The following is a 21,774-nucleotide window of genomic DNA, read 5'->3' as shown; positions in this document are numbered from 1 at the left end:
GGTATAGGTATTGTCCCTACGCTGAAGTACGGTAGTGAATGTTGGGTATGGCAGAAGAAGCAAGAAAGTAAGATTAATGTCGTAGAAACGAGGTCATTGCGTAGCATCTGCGGTGTTAAATTGAGTGATAGAGTGAGAAATAGTGTGATAAGAGATGTAGTGTAAAAGATGATACAGTGACTAAGATTTAGAAGGGAATCTAAAATTGGTTTGGACACGTAGAGCGGATAAAAGATAATAGGATTACGAAAGCGGTATAAAGCGAAGGTTGGTGGTAGGGCTGGCAGAGGAAGACCTAGAAGGACGTACATTGACCAAATTGGAGATGGCATTAGAAAAGGTTCAGTGTGTTATACTCTGAACCGGCGTGGTCGTATGAAACGATTGATGACTGGAGGAAGCAAGAGAAGTGTGTCAGGATCGAAGCAAATGGAATTCCATAGTCTCTGCTTACCCCGGTGGAAAATAGGCCTGAGATTTTGTATGTATGTAAAGATACGTTGAATACTTTATGACCTACTGACGTAAAATTCTTGGCTACCTACTGATCTGATTATGTTCTTCACCAGTTAATTATATACTATGTGTATTTCCAACCAAAGAGAATAGCCGAACTACATATTTAATACCGCTAACAATAGATATTGCGTCACAAACCCGTTTCTACGGTTAAGACACAGGCGAAAAATCTTTAATAGCGGTCTAAAATACCGTTCGCAAGTTGATTTGTGATGTTAAACAGTAACCGTTTCCGTGCAAAAATATACAAAGATTACTAAAAGAAACCGGTCAAATGTAAGCAAGCCCGGTAATGGCAGGGTTCCTTACGATAAAAATAATAAATGTGATTCTTGACCGGCTCAAAAATGACTTACATTTATTAACTTTAAGTATGACAAATGCAAACATTTAATTTACAAAAGAATAAAGAAAATAATATATTTATTATTAGAATACACCACAGGTACAAAAAAAAACATATTAATATAAAACTTACACGAATATAATAGAGAAACAAAAATATGTATAATATTGAAATGTTTTTTTTACCTTATTGATAGGCTCTGACGACCCAGACAGGATGTGATTTATGTATCTATCTATTAGGTAATACATTGTTGTTATACGAAAACATAACAAACAAGGTTGAGAGCTCATAATTTAGTAGTGTCTGAACACATCTATGACCCATTTTACCATCGACCCCTGAAACAACAGACGGTGTAATTTGGCTAATTGCCAAATTTTGGCATTGACCGTGTGTTCTAGCCTGCGCTATAATTTCTACTTATATAATATATAATTTTATTAGTGAATTATATTATTTTATTACACCACATTGGCATTAATCAACATTTTATAATAGCAATTTTACTATTTAGGTCTATAACACTAACATAGAGGTAACATGGCATAGTGACACATAACGATGACCGAAATTAAAGTGAACTGAGAGGTTATACTATTCCAATAATCGGATGGTAAAATTGCCGTGGGTTGCTCTGGACTGAGAATAAAGTAGTGGTGCTTACGAAAGGAGACAAGCAATAATACAGCGTATTAGTAAAATCATAACGAATACTGAAGGGGATGATTCTGATATCAAGTGGAATTTCCTGTCGGAATATTCATTAAAATTTTAGTGTACTTTTAATTATTTTCAGTCCCATACTTTTGCGATGAAAAATTGTCATCATCATCATCAGCCCATTAGCGTCCCCACTGCTGGGGCACGGGCCTTCCCTATGGATGGATGGTATGGATGGATGGAAAATTGTACTTTGTATTAACTCAGAATCATAGTCTGAATCATCCCTCAAAGTTTTCGTTACGATGTCATTAACACCCTGTATGTAATCTCCCTATTAAATTGCAAAAAAAAACTAAAAGTTTAAACATAGTAGGCGTGGAGTGAGTGTATGTACTATAAAGTACCTACACATCAACCAACCCCTTTTAGGGTTGCTCTGCATCACATACAGATATGATGATATGATTTGTTTGTTATGTTATTAAACACCGAAGTGCTAAATTATGATGAGTACATAAAGACAAAATCTAAAATGCGTTCACCTGCTTATCATTCTGAGTATATCGTAACATTTGGCAAAGGTATTACGTTTCTCAGTATGATGATATATATATCATCATAAGAAGGGTGGAAACATGTATACATGTATACATGGACAATGGGCTCCTCACTTTCCACCCTACGGTAAATCAATAATAATAAATAATAATAAAAATTCTTTATTACTCATACAAGGTACAATTTAAACATTTTAACAGCGAGCCCTGCACTAGGGATCACCCTGTATCGCAGTGGCTCAATGAGATACAATTTTTGCTTAATATTAATAAAATTATACATCAAGTCCGGTGGAAACTTAACTTAACTGAATAATACAGTTAAAAAATATATTAAGAAAGATAGGACATAACAAATCTTAGAATCTAAAACATTTAGAACGATCTTAAAAGATATTGAGATCAAGATGAAAATACAACAAAATTGTAACTTATAAAACGGACATATAACAATAGAAGTATTAGGTATGTAGTAAGTAATATGTGTATGTATGTGTAAGGGGATATTGTGTGTGTAGTGTGTGTGTGTGTGTGTGTGTAGTGTGTGTGTGTGTGTGTGTGTGTGTGTGTGTGTGTATATGTGTGTGTGTGTGTGAGAGAGAGAGAGAGAGAAAGAGAGGTGTGTGTGTATGTTGCGTTTGAGTGTGTGACCACAGAGACGTATGGGACATTATGTTATTATGTTAGAGGTTTTATAATAATTTCTGTATGTAGGTAAGACAATTTTAATAGCCATTGACGGACCTGTTTTTTGGCCTGGTATAAATTGCAGAGTTTAATATTACAGCTATTTACCACCTTGTTGTAAATAACAGATTGCATGAATTCCGGGAGTTGTCGCGCGAATGAGGAATTTACTTGAGGCAGGGGGAATAGGTATCCAAGTTATGACTTCAACATCAAAAATCTAATAAAATAGTCATCTGATAACTTGTAACTATTTCATAGCATAACTCTAACTTAAACCCTTCGCAAGATGAACTGAGTACCCACGCTGCACCTGAGATTTCTATTGGATAAACGTGATATGGTGAGTTGTAACGCCGCTCATAATGGTCAACGCTACTATTATACGCATAAAATAAATATAATTGTGAATTTACAATATATGTCTGTTTTAAGCAAACACAATGAATATTGATTTGTACAAATAGGCAGACTATATTAAACAGATTTATCGAAACAAACGCCCATTTGGCAAAATGACAAATCAAAATACAACATACGTCATACATCCTTAACAGACCTACTGATTATACATTAATTAGTAAATTCAATGACATTTTAAATGTCATCAACCTAATGAATGTTAATTATATAATGAAAAAGTCTTTCAATCATTAATTTATAAGTGATTATGACCAATTACGCTCATAATTTTATTACCCTCATTAGCGGTGAGTTAGCGTGTAACTAGTATTTTGTATTTAGCAGTATCAGCCAGTGATTACATCAGCGGAGCGTGGGGTAGACCTTGCCGCTCTCGTATTGGCTTATACACCAACTAAAATAAATCCTCCTATACAATATAAAAATTATCTGGAAAAGATGCATGAGGCCTGATGATGAATGTATGTGTATAGCTAATCACAGAAGCTCAGGTTGCAAACTTTTCTGAATTGTTACTAGCTCAGTTGCTCCTCCATCAAACCAATTCAGCGCATGTTTTATCAAATAGTGCTCAATAGCCGATGATCTAATTAATTTAATTTAAAAAATGAGATATATGTAATTGCAGCCCATCATTCCCTTTCCGAATTTCTCACTGAATTCCCCCCATGTCGCGATTATCACTCACATAATTTACAAAAATTATTAAGTAGGTACCTTCGACTATTTCCTGGTCTACTGCGTCATGCACATAACGACTGAGGAAATATTAATTACCATCTAAAGGACGACGCGAATTAAAACTGAATTTAACCAGTTCTAAATTGTCATATCTGGATTGAACTGGTTATCTGCTACGCCTCCAATGATGTACTTTAAAGTAGGGCTTCACCCACCCAAATCGTTAACGACGCTTTTGACATAACGTGTTAATTAAGTAGATTAACCTTTTGGAATATTGGTTCCGTATTCGATCAAAACACTATAGTAGCTAATGGCTGTGATACATACATTTTTTCTCATAATGAATAAGTGGCTATTTCGTGCTAACGCGCTTTTTTTCTCGTACTTTATTAAATTTATGAGTGCGTAGCGATGATTATAATATAACGCCATAATTATGAAATATCTATATTAGTAGTAGTAAGTATCTATGTAATCTTCTAAAATGTTTCACCCATCGAAGTAACCCTGGATCTGTTATTCTTTTCTTAATAAGTACCAGAACAATCTCCTTTTAACCAATTCTATACTTTTGGGCATACCACTATGACATTAAATTTACCTTACTTAGCATACTTTAATAGAATAGTTCAACTTATAAAAAGAAGGTATATATTTATTTTTCTATAAGGAAAATTCGGTAAATATTTTATCAGAACTATTGTAAATTCGCCCTTCTTTGGGCCGTTATAATTTAAAAGGTACACTTGTAAATAAATTACATACTTAAGTTTTACACGTGTAAAACGTAAGTTGGCAGGTAAACTGGTATAAACGCAAAACGTATATAAATTTGACATCCGGGTTTAGACCAAAAAGGAATATAGTAAGTCAAACTATACTTTAGTACCCATAAGGCAATTGTAAATAAAGATAGACCCAAAAATACACGAATGTAGATAAGTATTTCATGAAATCACTTACAGCTTCGTCAAAATTGTCTTCAGGGAACTTTTTAATTTTACTATAATCAGCATTTTGTCACAGTAGCTTTTTGTCTTCAAACACTTTTCAATTTACAGTCTGTTTCACTGTTTGTCAAAATGGTCAAAATTAAGGAACATGCAAAATAATTATCAACTAAGTACTTAAAATAGGTTTAAGGTAAGTAATTAAAATAGTTATTATAAAGTTTCTTTACCAAACTTAAAACTAATTTCAACACACGGAAACAAAATCAGAAGTCGAGTTTTATATAAACACTTATGAACCTTGTATTTTTTTTTGTTACTTTTTTATTGTTTATTCACTGTGCTATTACGTATATTATTATTTTTAAAAAAGGAATCACTAAAATATTATCAAAAACGTTATATTTTCTTCTTTAACACACTCTTCAAGTTCAGAGGATAACGACTCTGGCTCACATTGCACTTTGGACTGAGAAATGAACGTTAGCTGACATTTTTTACGCGTTTGCCAGAGTATTTTTATTTCTACCCTCTTTTTAAACTAATTTAGAAAAATAATACAGGTACTCATATTATAAATTTAAAAGTCTGTCTGTCTGTTACTAGGGAATGCAATCCCGACTCGAAATCGCAAATTTGAGATCCCGCGGGATTTGAAATATCAAACTCGCAAGATCCCGAAATTTTCAGGATCTCGTCTACTTTATAAAAAAAGTAAAATAAAATTGGGATAGCTGAAAAGTATGAAAACTGCTGTTTGTGATACTGAGGTCAATTAAAACAAAGTATTTTTGTAAGAAAACAAAAACGAAATAATTAAGTTTTCTTTGGAAATCAGCATAATCAAAACAAAAAATATGAGGGATTCGCCCGATCCCGTCAATTTAGATTGATCCCGAAAACTTAGACGAGATCCCGCGAGATCGGGTAATAGTTTTAGGAATTAGATAATTATATTAATTGATTTTATATTTTGTATGTAACGCGGCTTACTGAATCCAGTAGGTAGCTATATGAATTTATAATTCAAGTTTTTGTTTAAATTGTCATATCAATAACTTCATGGTACTACAAAACGTGTGGATTAGGTACGTTTTGTAGTGTACACGTGTGTGTCGATACGTATTACGTACCTAGTGTAGTATTTTAATAGTAAACACAGCGGAAAATCATAATACATTCGTAATAAATACAAAATTTTGAAGCGTCATAAAAGACGATTTTTTTATATTATGTCTAAAATGAACGATTATTGAAAATATTTCGGAGTTTTATAGAACCATAGAAATCTAAAAAAACTTGTTACCTACGATTATTGTTTTTTGGTAAGCTTTTAGTATACATAAAACTTAATTTTTTTCAAAAAATTACAATATGTAATAAAATTACCCATTTCTCAAAACCATGGTAAGTATATTATTGAAAGATAAGTAATAATGAGTCATTAAAAATTAGAGAATGTCGAATTTCATAATCAGATACGAACGTTTATGAAATCGAAAATACACATGAAATTATAAAACAAAAAACCTACAGGATTATTTCATAAAGTAGGTACTTACAGAGGACATTTTATTTACTTACTGAAAATATTTATTGCCATTCGAACCGGAGACTACACTAAGGTTATACTGGCTAAAATATGCGTATGAATGTCAAAAGTTATTTTTACAGTAATGTACAACTTTTGACCTAATCTCAAATGTCAATATGCTCTTCCTTAGCCTCATCTTCCGTTCACTTTGACATTATGCAAGAATTTTTGTCTGGAGTCACGCATGCACTTCGTGATCGTATCTATATGTATACCTGTAGTTTATATAATGTATAGTGTATATAGTGAATATAATATACTGCTCGAATGTATAAACAGTCACGTTCAAAATTGCGTACATGGGTCGGTATAGAATAAATTACACTACATTCTTAATAAGGACATGATAACAGTCATGAAAATAGTAGAATTACTGAGTACGTTTGGAAAAATGCAAAGTTACAAAAGTATATAGGCCGGCTTTGCCCAACTTACAATAAGTTTCTGCTGTTCTTGTAAATTTGTATGCAATAAAGTGTTTTACTATGATTTGTATGCCGTTTCCATATAGAGCCGTGGTAGCCTATGTGGTAGAACGTTTGCCTCTCACTATGAAGTCGCAAGTTCGAATCCATCACAGTCCTAAACCAATGATTGTCGAATTTATTTTCGAATTCATAAATGAATGATGAATCACGTGCTCAGCGGTGAAGGAGAACATCGTGAGGAAACCCACATTTCCGAGAAATGAATTATCGGAGGTATGTGACCTAACCTGTATTGAGCTGGTTTTCCCTTCAGGGTTGGAAGGTCAGACAGGCGGTCGCTTCTGTAAAAAACCGGAACTGTCAAATTTTCAGGTTAGAATAGAATAGAATAAGAATAAAATAAATTTAGATAAGCAGACTCCGTAAAAATGTCGTTTCCGTGTCTCAGGCCTATGCAGTCTCGGACTTTGGTCTTTTGGAATTTAGAGTAGTTTGGAATTTGGAATATAGAGTAACGTTGCTTTTTATCTTTGATAGAAAAAATCGCAGAGTAAGCATCAACCTGTGACGAACATTGAGTAAAAAAACTGCTTAAAAGCAGATTTGACTGAAGCGTTTAGACCGTTCGTTTTGCTGAATTGCAACGAAATATTTTAAGTAGTTCATCTTTCAATAGCCTAGTAATTACAATAGAGTGGCAGGACCGTCAAGGATATAATAACAGTCGAATGCTTGTTGCAAGCTAGTTACAAGCTTGATTTTGTGATCTGAAACTACAAGTTGCCTTTTATTTTATTATTTTGTCTGAACGTATTTCTCATAATAATATTTGTGATATTTTACCTGCAGCCATTTTGAACGAAATCTTTAGATGGATATGTTGCACCTTTATGATGGCATAAAGCGTCGTATCCACTAGCGACAGCATCAAACGTGTATTGTGTTGCCGATATCGGATGATGTCCGAAGACTTCGTTCGACATCTTATTGTCATTTAGTTGCGAAGTCTGCCGATGGCGTTATCGAAATAACGGCCGATGTCTGCGGGGACACTGTTTAACAGTTGTCGCTCGACAACATGTCGCCTTGTTAAGGTAAAGCATAGTGGTCGTCGTATTAGAACATCTTTACGTATAATATGTAATAAATAGTATATCGCAATTGATGATCAAGAATAGCTACAGAAATTGGTAAAATGAAGAAGGCATATAAAATAAACAATCCACTAATTACTAAATGCCAATCGTTCCATCGACAAAACTTCCTTTAACTTTGTTATGTTCTTGATGCATTATCGTTTTGAATAGTTTACGTTATGTCAGTTATAAAATGAGATTTGGAATTTGACCCAATGATATTAAATACAAATCTTTTAAGATGTATAGGTAAGGAAACTGAAACTGTGATATATACAGATATGACTGCAAAATCTTCTAGCCTAAAATGGCTGATTGTGGTATACATAGAATTGCTTTTTTATCTAAACAATAAATCAATCAATCTAAATAAATGAAGCCATGCTTACTAGCACGAAGATTTACATAAAAGAGTCTGAATACTCTATATGTATACAAATATTTTGTAACCACAAACGCCCGCCCTGAATTCCAGTTGCCATATAAAGTATCGTTCATATACGTAGTATAGGAAGTATAATCTATTTTTACGTTTATGTAAATTTGCGTTATCTGGCACACACTCCAGAACGGGTTTTGATTTACCGTCCACATCCATCATCCTAATCTAGTTTCCAATCAAAATATTCCTTTTCTAAACGTAACGTGTTTACACTGGCTGTCAGTTGCAGAAGATTCACATAACAGTGACGCTAACTCTTTACTATTACCAGAAAGTAGTAGTTTCTTGCGCAACTGTAAAGTCACCTTTAATGAGAATTCTTTCCACATTTTCAAAATTTCCAAAAACATTATATGTTAAATGTAATTCACAATTATCGCCTGCGATGCTGCAATGTATCATGTGGTTTATTTTTTAGCTTTACTGCTTCTGACTGCTGATTCTTCTACAATACTGAAAGATCTACTATTTACTTTATCGTTAACATTTAGGACATTTCAGTTTTATTTATTTTAGATGAAACCATTCAAAAGCCTCTTATGCACTGATTTGTGAATTCAATTTTGTTTAATACAAAATATACCATTCGTTCAAATTTATACCGACAATAAATAACGATGAAATAACGATATTAAAATTTTTGACGCTATTGAAAACCGATAAACCGAAGAGCTATTTTCTGGACGATCACTTTGAACCGTAATATCTGTATTTTATGATCAGAAACGACTTAAATGCTTTGGGACTGGACTATGAGTTTTATTACGTTTGAAAGTAGTATATATTTTATAGCCAGTGGCTTTTGCGCGACCTAACGCTTGACGCTAGCAAGATATATAGTATTCGGTAAATGCCAATCTTCTTTTGAAGTAGGTACAAAACTACGCAGAATCCGGGACATAAAACCACATAGTAAAATATTATTGCATGTGCTTGTACTTGTGGCGCCACGGTTAAGTAGGTACATCTCATGATTACTATCAAATTGTGCTCCGTCTGTATCAGAAACAGAATTTACTAAGAAAAAATATCTTAAGATGGTGTATAGTACCATTACAAACGGAGAAAAGTATTATTTCCTTTATGTGTTCTATGAGCTGACGCACCCAAAGACAGAATGTCAAGTACCTACTGACGTTTCATAAGCATAAGATTAAAATATATTCCTACTTCAAGAGTTAAGCCATCAAAGAAAATCCGCATCCGTGATTGATTGATATCCGTATCGCACGAGTACTATGCTCTGTATATGACGAGTAGTGATTTATTACATTATTTCATTTTTGATATGACGTTGCAAAACGTTCTCTTGCAATTTTACGGAATAAAAACACTCATTCTTTTCTTCTAACGTGTGGGTTGTGAGGTAGATTACCAATCCCATCAACCCTGGTAACACTCATTAATGAAATAAAAATGCAATAAGTACCTTCTTTGTTGTGTAGTTGGACATATTTATAAACGCAATATTTTTAGAATTACACTTATTTCCCGTTACCTATTACAGCTTTATATATTCTTGGTCTGTTTGTTTGTTAATCAGTGAAAATACTAATAATCTTCAATCATTATTGGTAAAATACGAGATTCCTAACTTCATAAGATTGAAATTTTGTGTGTACTTACTTAATAGTTAGTGCTAAGAGCACAATAATGAGGCCGACTAAGGCCATGGCAATCACCACACCGCATATCATGTAATTCGCATCATTCGGCGCATCTGAAACAAAAAAAAGATCATTAACATCTTTAAAGTAAACTTCAGTATCCTTCAGACCTCCGGCAATTTGATGTTATTTAGAATGACGTTCAAAATTGACAATTGCTTCTATTTGGAGACTTGATTATTTTCGGTAAAAAATCATGATGTAAAGCAATGTAGTTTTGATTCGTTTATAATTGCATGCTTATATTTTTAGCGCGGGCAGATAGGACAGTTGGTCATTGTACAATCATTGTACAGTCCACCATCATCCATCTCATGCATGACCGGTATTAGGTGTACTTTTGACCTTATCGTATCAGGCTATCGTTTATTTCAGTCCTATTAATTAAATGCTATAAATATTCTACAACATAATCAGACACTGATGGGTTATTATGGTATAACGATAGCAGTAGATGAGAAGCTTCCTCGTCCTCTTCCATTTGTCTTTTGACAAAGGCCTCCTCCAGCTCTTTCCACTTATCTCTGTCTCTCGTCAGCCTTTTTTTACTTAGTGTGTGTAGTTGTTGCAGATGTTGGTTTTATTGGATGCTTATTGGTAGTTACTTTTTCGTATATATAGTTGTTGTTGTGGTTGAGTTTATCTAGAGGTTATTGGTCGAATTCCCCTCGGTGACCAACCGTCTTAAGGAATGTTATTTTATTTTCTTATTACCTTATTAATCGAAAATTAATATCAAATGTAATTCAAAAGTCTTTGTCGCACGAACTACGCGGCGCTAGGCTGTTATTACTTACCGACTTCTTGTAATAGTCATAGTCAACATTCGAATTTATTCTTCAAACTAAGTATTCAATGATTTATTCTTATACGACATTGTTGTTAAATATTACCTTTGTCCACCTTTGTCATACTCATAAATTACATAAGTACAGGTAAGTAATTTTTCATAATTTATACTTATCGTTATGTCGGTATTTAGATAATCAGCTCGTTTAGTTTACTGGTTGCTAAGTAATGTGGAAATTCCTAGTAAGTTCTTAGGATTCTCCTATACGCTTTATCTGATGGAGTTTTTTGAGGTTAGTTATATAAGACAAGTATTATGTGCGTTCGACATTATGTTTCAGTTTAGTTCTTATAAAAAGCCCAAATGATAAGAAAATAAACTCAAACACGATCCACATCTATAATTAAAGAATCGTTCTGGCTAAGAAGATGCAGTGGTGAAAACACACCTCGACGATGTTAAAATTCAGTATAAAAACTTATGTTCTCACAGTTAAATCGTGGCGCGTACAATCAGAAATCAATAATCTTTAACCTAGCCTCAATTTTATCAGCCGCCGATAACCCCAAAACCGTTGCAACTGGTCTTCACCGGTTAGTCGGTAATGGCGCCAATTCACCGATTGTACCGAATTGCGTCAATTTGCGAGTTCGCATCGGTAAAATGGGAAAATACCGGATCAATATCTGTATTGCGGCTGTTCCGTGGATACGGTTGGTAAAAGGGGTTTTGTTACTTATCTGTATCATACATGATAGATACTTTACTACATTATTAAGAACCCTAATTTTAATTTTATATTAGGTAGGCTTATAGGTTTGCGTTGGACCTTGGACCACAATCTCACCCGATGCTTAGTGTATTTTGCAAAGCGGCGATTATCGGTCCATGCACAATGTACAGGCTAGTTGATGTCCACAACTTCGTCCCCGTGTAATCTTTTTCATTTCTCTGCGGTTGCAGTTCCAAAACCCCTAATGTATTCTTAATTTCATGCAAAATGTTATGTTCGGTTTGTGCACTGATGGAGTAAGTTAGCCAGTTTCTCTTTTGAGTTTTAGCGTATTCATAGATATGCCATAAAACACATCATCATTCACGCTTCTTAATTCGATATTTGTAATATATCTTCCATTCCTAATGTTACAAAAAAACATAATTTATATTTTCACACATTTATTCTTTAATTTTCTTTTTTTAGTAGGCAGAAGTATCTATACAACCTATAATATGTACACTCCGGAGATATAATATATGCTTAATGCTAGTTAATATGGATGTGTAAAACTCACACGTTAAATGAACAATGTTTTGGTCAAAGACAACACTGCCACGCTTTACCACGAATTAATTTACCATTCGCAAAACAAGCATTGGTCTTGTCCAAAAATAACAAAAATACAGTTTAAACCAACAGGAAAGTCGTTTCGGCGTAATTCATGTAAATAGGTATATTTATAGTACCTATCTAGGTCGGTAAATCAGTGTTACGAGTTCTGTTTAGTATAAGACAATGTTTTGTTCAGTAAATAAAGTATTTAGTCGAAGCGGACGTGTCCTGATAAATATTGTGGAAAGATCACACGTCATAGCACAAAAACAATGCAATGCGATGCTGCTATTACAGGAAAATATACAGCCAAAAATCATAAGCTTAGCGATCAAGTCACCACATAGGCCGGTTATTTCACGTGACTACGGGAGTTAAATTAACACTGCTTTAACTCCCATAGCTGAAAATACACTCATCCACGACACAATAAAGAAAATCGCAGTTTCTAAATTCACCTGAACGGAATCGGATCCAAGACCCTTTCTGTGGTCAAGCCGTTACAACAGAAATTGCCCAAAGAGGGTACGCATTACATAGGTTTTGTGGTGTAGGGCTGTAGCAGGGCCAGTATTCTAGTTTTATGTGTCGAGATAACAGCATAATTTAAAAACTTGACAGGAGCTTATCACATCGCTCAAATGTTTTCCGCATTCGCATGCCATCAGGCAGTCACAAGTCAACAAGGATTAATTCATGTTTTTCCCAAGATTCCTATCAACTTCCGCGCGTTATTTCCTCTTTTTATTATTCTTGACATGACTTATGACCGAGTTTACCTCGATGGTGGGCAGGATCATTTCTAATGACTTTTAATTAATACCAGCATTACACACACTTACGTTCATAGTTGTATCGATGCTTATCATAATTAATCAGTCGATTTCCAGTATATATTTTTTTTTATTACTTTTACAAACCGAATTTTAATCAACATTAGCCTTATCCTGATCAAGACACACATTTATGTCTGGGGTTCATATTAAAACCGCAATATACTTTTTTTTTACGTTCAGTAAGTGCACATGGTTCATCACCTTTACAATCACTCCAAGTATCACCAACTATTTGACTAAGTTAAGCTATGACTCGCCATCGACACTAAAAAAGAATGTGAATCCAGCACTGTCTTGACCATCTAAAGCCGAGATTTCCAGACGTTAAACAATGTGCTATGGATTCAGGACATTCGATCTTACAACTTTAAAACGTAGGCATCAGGTAATTCTGTTAAAAAGCTTAAATTTTTACTCTTCCTTAGTGCACAACAACAGTACAGAATCGCCTTACCTATTATATAAGTTATATTTCAAATAGATTTTTAATTAAGTCTTCATATTAGTACAGTGCTTTTGGTGTGGCTCAGTAGCCATCACAGCAGCTGGACAACTTTTATCGTCAACAGAACGTCTGATATTCTGTCAAAGATGGACAACACTCAATAAGCTCATGTTGAGTCGGTCCACAATCCGGCAGATATTAAAATTTCGTCTACAGGTGTAAAGCCATCGGAGCTTTTTTACATAATAATCTGTAGATGCATGGGCTATCTTGACTTACAACAACAGAAATAATAAGATTTTACGAGATAACAACAACAGGAGAAATTAACAACGACAAGATTTTTAGAAAGGATCACGGATCTTAACTCGGACTCTGTTTTTTCCAAGAACCTGTCGATCACTTTACTTGGCCACATCAGTTTGTCGTATTACTATTTATACTATATGAAACTAATATGTAGTAAAACAACGTAAGCGTTTCACCTGCAAGCAACCTTGGAATTGACATGGTCAGGAAAATTGATAGCTTGCACAACGTAATAAAATGTAACATAATAAAATGCATCGTCAATTTTAAAGCGATTTGTATATTAGAGTGAGAAACGCTCAACTGTGCGGTTTGCCGATTTTTTTCAATGTACGTAATAATATTAAGTACTTAAGTACTTTTCTCACAAGCAACGATATACAAAATAAAGATAATTTATGTTTATTAAACTTTAAATTTTAGAAAAAGTAATAGATAAATTATTCACTAATATTTTTGTCGGAAATACAGCAATGCGATATGTATGACTTTAATTTTAGAGTTCACTTTTCCTTAGATATTATATTATATACTTTTGAATTGCCTGTTACTATGACTACAATATTGGTACCTATATTATATATTTCTATATGTAGTTGCTATTTACAACAGCCCTCATTTCCAGTCGTAACCGCAAATCGCCGTGTGTCGGCTTCTCTCATATGCACAGGACTTATGGCACATGTTGGTGGATGGGCTCCTAACAACCAAACGACATGTCTAGCATAGTGCAATGTACTCCCCACGTGCGTTCATTGCTCTATACTCGAACTAAGGCCGCGAAACGACGACAGAGACTAGCGGGGCGGGAGCGGCGCGTGTAAATGAAACGCGTCGTGATCAATTGCTTTGATTTATATGGAACCGTTTTTAACCGCAGCGGCGCACGTGGCGATTCCGTGTTTGTGTGCGTTACCTGCTATCGGATTAAAACTTAAATTAGAATGTTTATTATTGTACAGATTACAAATAATTTATAAGTCATAACTATGTAAAAGTACGTAAAAAGTTTGACGAATCTTTCTCAACAAGAACTCTTTCAGTCATACCTCCCTGCATAAAATGTAATAAAGGTTTAGGAGGACACTCAGTGTACGAGTGTGTGTCATGATTTAAACTCACTCACTTCAGCTTAAAGTAGAAATAGGAATGGATAATGTTCTTTAACTACCACTTTTATGGTTCATGTAGTTATTCGTGTCAATTAATACTAGTTCACTACTGGAGCAGTCAGTTTTCTTCAAGAATGTGTTAGTAATTTATAGCAATGGCCTGAATAATTGAATGACACTGTATTTTCTGCCTACGTCAATATACTTAGTTACTTTGATACAGTTTTAACAGCATACATTTAATTTATGACTAGTAACACCATATCAAACCATATATTCAATCAATTCGCAATCCCTTTGTTTATTTATTCACTGTAGGATAAGAAACAAAACTCATCTTACATAAATATTTACATATAGGTACTAGTACCTACAATTATGAACATCCACATTATGCATGACACATTTATAAATGTCCTCGTATTATATTTTTTCCTAGTGTAAAATCCAAATGTTCCAAGAAAACTACAGTTAAAACTAGTACTTATTGTTTTTATAAAAGTGATATTTATTATAATACGCATTTAAATTCCTCAGACCAGTATGTGGCAGGAATGTTTCCATGTGATTTTAAATATAATAATTATGATGACAAATGTGTTCCCTTAAACAGTATTGCGTATTTTCCTAGTTATTAAGAATTAAGTGGAAATATTTATATTGTACGGACATCGAACAGGAAGAACTATGGAATTCGTCACATGTGTCCCCGAAAATGTACTTTACATTTACATATCAAAAGTAACTACTTCTATGTATACTATAGTGCACGTAAGCATGTATTTTAAATATTCAAATTCTAAGAAGAATGCTTTTCAATGTCAATGACTCGACCTCAAAAAGTTTTGTGTCGAATGATTCCGAGAAATACTTTGCAAAGTTTTATATCGTCGACCTCACAAGTTGCAGAAGTGTGCCTACATATAAAAATGCATAAATATGGGCTTTTAGAGACGGACTGAATTTGAACTTCAAGTCAGATTCATCAGCTGGGGTACAGTTTTGTGCGATTGGCATTACTGCATCGAAACTGTAAACAGACTACAATTCAACAGCAATAAATAAAAATATTTTTTTTCTCCAGTACTTTATAGTAACAAAATTTAATGTTTATAACTTTAAGAGTTACTATTTATGCAGCAAACACCCAGACTGACCACAATCATTGTTAACTGATTGCCACTAGATAGTTGCACTTTTACAATACTAGCGCACACACTTACAAAAACGTTCGACACATTAATGAAGATAGGTTTCCGAACAATAGATAGCTATGACTGCACCATGGCCGTGAGAACCTCACCCAGTTCATGTCAATTAATAAATAAAGTTACACGTGTCTTGCATCCACAAAAGGAACAACTTGTTCGAACTGACCACACTATAATATTGCCTTAGTATGCAATAACGCTTGCAAACTAATTCCACTTCTCATATTTCAAACATCATCAGTCTTGCAAAATTTTGTATCGAGAGACTTTGTTACTACTTTGTTGATGATTCTGTATTTATCTTTGATTATTTGTAATGTCATGCGTGTATGGGTTCTAGTGCTGATAAGCTTTCTGCTGTTAAAGCAAACTTCCATTAATAAGATCGTACGCATTTTTTTATCTTTCTCCTGTATCAAATTACTACAATATAAGATAATGATAAAAAAATGTACCAGTAGATATATAATAAAAGTTATAAGATCTGTGGAATTTATTACACTTTTTGGCGTTATCTTATAAGGTCGTATTTCAAGGAAGTGCCTACCTAACTAACACTTACGAAGACACACGATTACGTGTAGGTAAAACTTTGAAGGAAATAATACTACCTATTCAATCATTAAATAAAAAATACGATATGATACAAAAACGAGAAGGTCATACTACGGAACAATCCTGCGAACAATGTAAAAAGTAAATAAAGATCATACAACATAAAAATAACAGTGTTAGGGCCTAAAAAATCCACTATCTTCCTTTTCCGCTGTAAACAGTTTATACCAGTTTGCTTGCTTTGGTTTCTTGTAAAAGTCTCAGGAGTATCGTCATCATAAATAGGACGATATAACAATAAAATACAACAACAGTCATCACATGAGCCACCTCCACTGCAAGAGTCATGCTCTTCTCAAACCCACGTGAAGCTGATGTATATTTTACTATCCAAGATAGGATATCTTGCCCACATGACACGTATGCGTTAAATCATATCAAAGCACGTCTTACTGCCGCGTGACAAAAGCCACTATAGAAGCAATTGCGTCAGAGTTAACGAAAATGTCATTAAAACATGATCTATCGTGAAAAACAAGTGTGGATACACTATATCTGTCAGTGGTTTTGACATATTTGCTGAGTTTATCTAATGAATCTTTGTTCTGCACGTGAACTCTTTGTCTTAGCATAATGCGTGTACGTCGATGTTCCTCAAACGTTACGCTTTTGAGGTTTTCCGACATTACGAAGCACGTGATTCCATTGTTGGAAAAAATATTATTGTTTATTTTGCTTTCACAGAGACACATTAAATAAATCTTCTCATAATATGTTCTCTAATACGAGGAATATTAACCTGTTTAACATATTGTTAATATGCCTCATATTATTATTCATTATGGTTCAAAGTCCATTAATTGTTTATTTTAGTTGACACATGCGTAGGTATTTTAATCTTTATTTTTTTCTTATTTATTTCCGGTAAGTACTTACTTATACAATACATAACTTGTGTAGGTGTAAGTACAAAACTGATATGAAGAGTATAGTGGATGATGTTAATATCAACTTCCAGTAAATGGAGAGGACGCTAATGCCTGGTATTTAGTGGTATATAAATATTGGTGTTATTCATCCGGCCATCTCATTTATAATCTTGACTTAGTTTGTCACTTGACTTGAATAAACTTGACTAATTTTCAATATTGAGTGATGCACTGGCGCCATTATATGAGCAATCTGTTGAGTAAGAGTGTATTAAAACAAGCAAAATATCGTAGTAGGCTGCTTACTGCGTTTAATAAAACACTCTTGTGTAAAATTTCAATGTTTACATTGTGTACATTAATAACAAGTGCATGAATTTTGTCATCAATAAAAGACACCGCTTTCGATTTGACTCTGAATAAACTATCAACTATTTAGCAACAATAATCGTACGTAATCAGAATTGATGGACAGCCACGAGTAGGTAATAAACGATATCAACAAACGGTTATAATATTGAGTCTGGTTTGGTAACTGTGTTGAGTAATGTTCTTAAAACCGACTTTCACTGGAAAGGCAAAGTCCAAGAGTCGGCCACGGAAGTTCGGTCCAGTTTCAGAGAAAGCTAAGAGGACTGGTACAACCGAAACTATAAATATACCCAGTATGCTTTGCAAGATTTTCTCTTTGCTCTTTGTTTTGCTTCTTGGCGTATCTTGTTCAAAAAAGAGAAATTAAAAACGAACAGGGTAAGCCCAAGGTGCTAGAGACTATGACAGTAATAAAATGTATGGGATTGGCATAAGGTCACATGTCAATCCCATATATTTTTATCACGTTCGTTCACGGTCGATTTCAGTAAATCGGACATAATCGTTTGCAACTTGGCTAAGGCCTCTGTACTGCTTATCTTCCTGGCAATGTGACAGATAGTAGAAGTCATTTAAGAAATCACATTAAATGTGATAGAATTCGTACTTCTATATAACAGGGTAGTAACTTATTACTATATAATTCTTCACATTTACCTTTGGCCGCTAATACCAAGTGACAATAAACAAGCCTTTCAGAATATTTTTGATGCTATCCCCAGGACGGAGATTATGGGCATCTGTTTGTGTTTGTATAGTGGTGCTTGTTGGATATCTCGCCTTTTATCCAGGCAAATAGGTCCATAAGTAATCAGTCAACAACTTGCTCACATTAAAGTACTTATGTCTTAAAGTAAATTAATATTCGGTTATATCTAGCATGTTTTACTCTTATTTGCTTCGTAAAATTCCGTCATGTCCATGATAATATATTTATGTCATCATTCATTCAAGTCATTATCTTTCTAAGAAGTATCACCTCACATTGTATTTACTCATAAATAAATAAGCGGATTTATAAAATAACACTTTTTTCGGATTTGTTCACTTGACGACTTAACTATAACTTTAAAGCAATACCCTACATCTTTAAGATAAAAAATCAATCTTATGGTCCTAAAGTATGAACAATTCGAAATTACTTTGATCTAAAGCAATTATAATAAACAAAGAAGTTCTGTACAAAGGTAATGCAATCATGATGTATATATAGACTACAGAATGATAGTATAAATGAACTGGACTGTACAGTCAGAGTACTAAACAGAAAGTCATTGCACCAAGATTCTGCGCCTAAATAGGGAACAAAATAAGAGTAAAGCGGTGAAGGGATCGGATCAGCGTCGGAGAATGCAAGCCGATTGTCGAAAATAGATCCGTTAGTCACTTCCTTGTAAATAAAACTATTTAAGACACCTCATACCCCACTATGATAATTTCAACTTAAAATTTAAAAGTTTCTGGAGACAAACTAAAAGTCAAAACACCAAAAATATATCTTCATTATTTAGTTAATTCAAATAGTTTCACGCTGGGAACGATTTTACATTGAAAGAATATTATGAATGTCTATGAATGTATCTTGATGAAATATTATTCTGAAAAACTACCCAAAGGTACCTAAACAAAGATAAATAGTACAATGCATAGAACGGTAAATTGAAAGTGTCAAACACCGGTGATCCCGCCATGTCCATCAGGACCACTATTTGTGGGATTCCGATCTTCACTGAAATTGCTCATAACCGAAATATCTGTTATATTAAAATGCACAGTATTTTGCGCCGTTTACACAGATAAGTATTATATATCCGAGATTGTAATATGAGACAACAACCAGTAACAGAGTACTTTTCTTGCAAAAGCTACTATCATTATTGTACGTTTCTAATCGTACAGGAAGAAAAATAATCAAAGCAGGCCTGAATGTTTTAGAAAGCAGGCAAGGGCCATCAAAAAGTCCTGCCAGCTATCAGCTGTACACATATATATTATATACATATATGCAGTGTATGTATATTTTGTAGTATTACTCTTTATTCTATGTTGTGGGTTCCAATAATAGCATTTACATTCAACGAACAATTTATAACCTATTGAGGTTACCTTTTAAAACACCATTATTATATTGTTGTTAAATACGTTTTGTCATGTTATATTTCTGTATCTTACTTCACTCGACAGTAAAATTATCGTTTGATAATTTTTGTTGAAAGTTGGAAATAAACACTTAAATATCATTTCACAAGTATGGTCTATTGCACAACTGTTGAGAAAACACGTATTATTTTCATATCTGTTACCTATTAATAATATTATTTGGTCACGTGTTAAGATTATAAGGGCTTTCTTGAAATTATTGATTTAGTACTTGAGTGTTTCATAGCTATTATTGGAAACATTACATCAGGTACTTAAATCATTTTAAAATCATGACTCTAAATAACTTTTCAATTATTTATCATTCTCTAAAGCAGAAGTAAGTACTCGAGAAAAGTTGAAAGTATTCGTACTCGTATGTACTTAATTTTCTTTATTAACTATTATGTATAGTATTTATTATTACAAGTAACAACTGTTTTATAAACATATATTTATTGATTACAAAGTTTTTTTCTTAATTTATAGTAAAAGAATCATATTTCAAGAAGCAATATGAAATTGTCATGATCACCGACACTGTATACATATTTTAGAATTGTGACCACATTATTTCCAGAAACACACTTTAAATTCAATAAGTACTATATATATAAAATTATTTTTGTAATGTCAGCAACAATACTAAAAGGTTCCTAATGTCTCCCTTGCGTGACCACATCGATTTATGGAGAACATTTCACAGTCATGAATTAAAATTACAGTAGATGTCCCTAAGGTCAAGGGTAAAGTTGAACGACAATGAAATGAATACGAAAGTGATATGGTGCTTTGGTATTGGTTCGTATCTCTGTATGTTTTTTCAATATCATTTGCAAGTCTGTCAATGAATCGCCGGACAAACATAAGTCAGAAAATGAAACGGATAAGAACAGTTACGGGCTGATGACCTAAATGTTTCAAGATGAGAAATCTCTAAATATTTACTCGATTTAAATTTTATTTTTTAAGTACGTATATAGAAACTTAAAAAACAATAAACGCACATAATGTACATGTGATTAAATAAGAAAAAACTAGTTAAACATAGCTTGTATGATGCAAAGGTTTATATTTTTGTTTTATTATGATAGTAGTTCCAATTATAAGTTATTTTTAAGACCTAATCTCGAAAACTCATAAGAACTATTTTAAGTACAACGTCACTACATACCAGAGAACAACTAAAAGTACTCTATTATGAGCATTTGTGAGCAATGAAGAATGATTACCTACACAATCGAGGTCAACCATCCACAAATTCGCGTAATCGGAATTTAGAAGGTGAAGGGTATTCATAAATAGCAACAGCTTAAATAAAATGTTTCTTTTAGAACTGAATAGTCTAGAATAGATCAGTTCCGAGAGAAGTAGTCTTTGTAATACTATTCCTTTTATTTTTTTTACTGTTATAGAAATAGAACAAAACTGTTTAGTGTCCTACGTAGAAACACTTGGAACAGATTTATAACTTTCATTGTACTATGCGACGTTGTGATAGATTACACTTTCTTCTTCAAAGAAAGTGACAATTTCGCTTACGATGACCTAGAAACTTTTGTTGATGTAGGTATTACATCAATGTATAGCAAAGATTTTAAAAGATAGAGTAAGTTGTAGCATTGAGTAAGAGGTACCTTGCATTCA

General features: G+C 33.4%; 1 protein-coding gene across 4 annotated transcripts in view; it reads right to left on the bottom strand.

Annotated features, from left to right (window-relative positions):
- The window catches only part of LOC126369717 (uncharacterized), a 259,915-nt gene that overhangs the window by 13,493 nt on the left and 224,648 nt on the right, over positions 1-21,774 (bottom strand). For all 4 annotated transcript variants that reach the window (XM_050014289.1, XM_050014290.1, XM_050014291.1 and 1 more), the window contains one exon: positions 10,059-10,152. In XM_050014289.1, coding sequence (XP_049870246.1) covers positions 10,059-10,152 — 94 coding nt within the window. The remainder of the gene's footprint in view (positions 1-10,058; positions 10,153-21,774) is intronic.

The sequence above is a fragment of the Pectinophora gossypiella genome, chromosome 9, assembly GCF_024362695.1.
Source record: "Pectinophora gossypiella chromosome 9, ilPecGoss1.1, whole genome shotgun sequence".
Lineage (NCBI taxonomy): Eukaryota > Metazoa > Arthropoda > Insecta > Lepidoptera > Gelechiidae > Pectinophora > Pectinophora gossypiella.
Note: the sequence above shows the minus strand (reverse complement) of the source record. Positions and strands in the feature narration are given on the sequence as shown.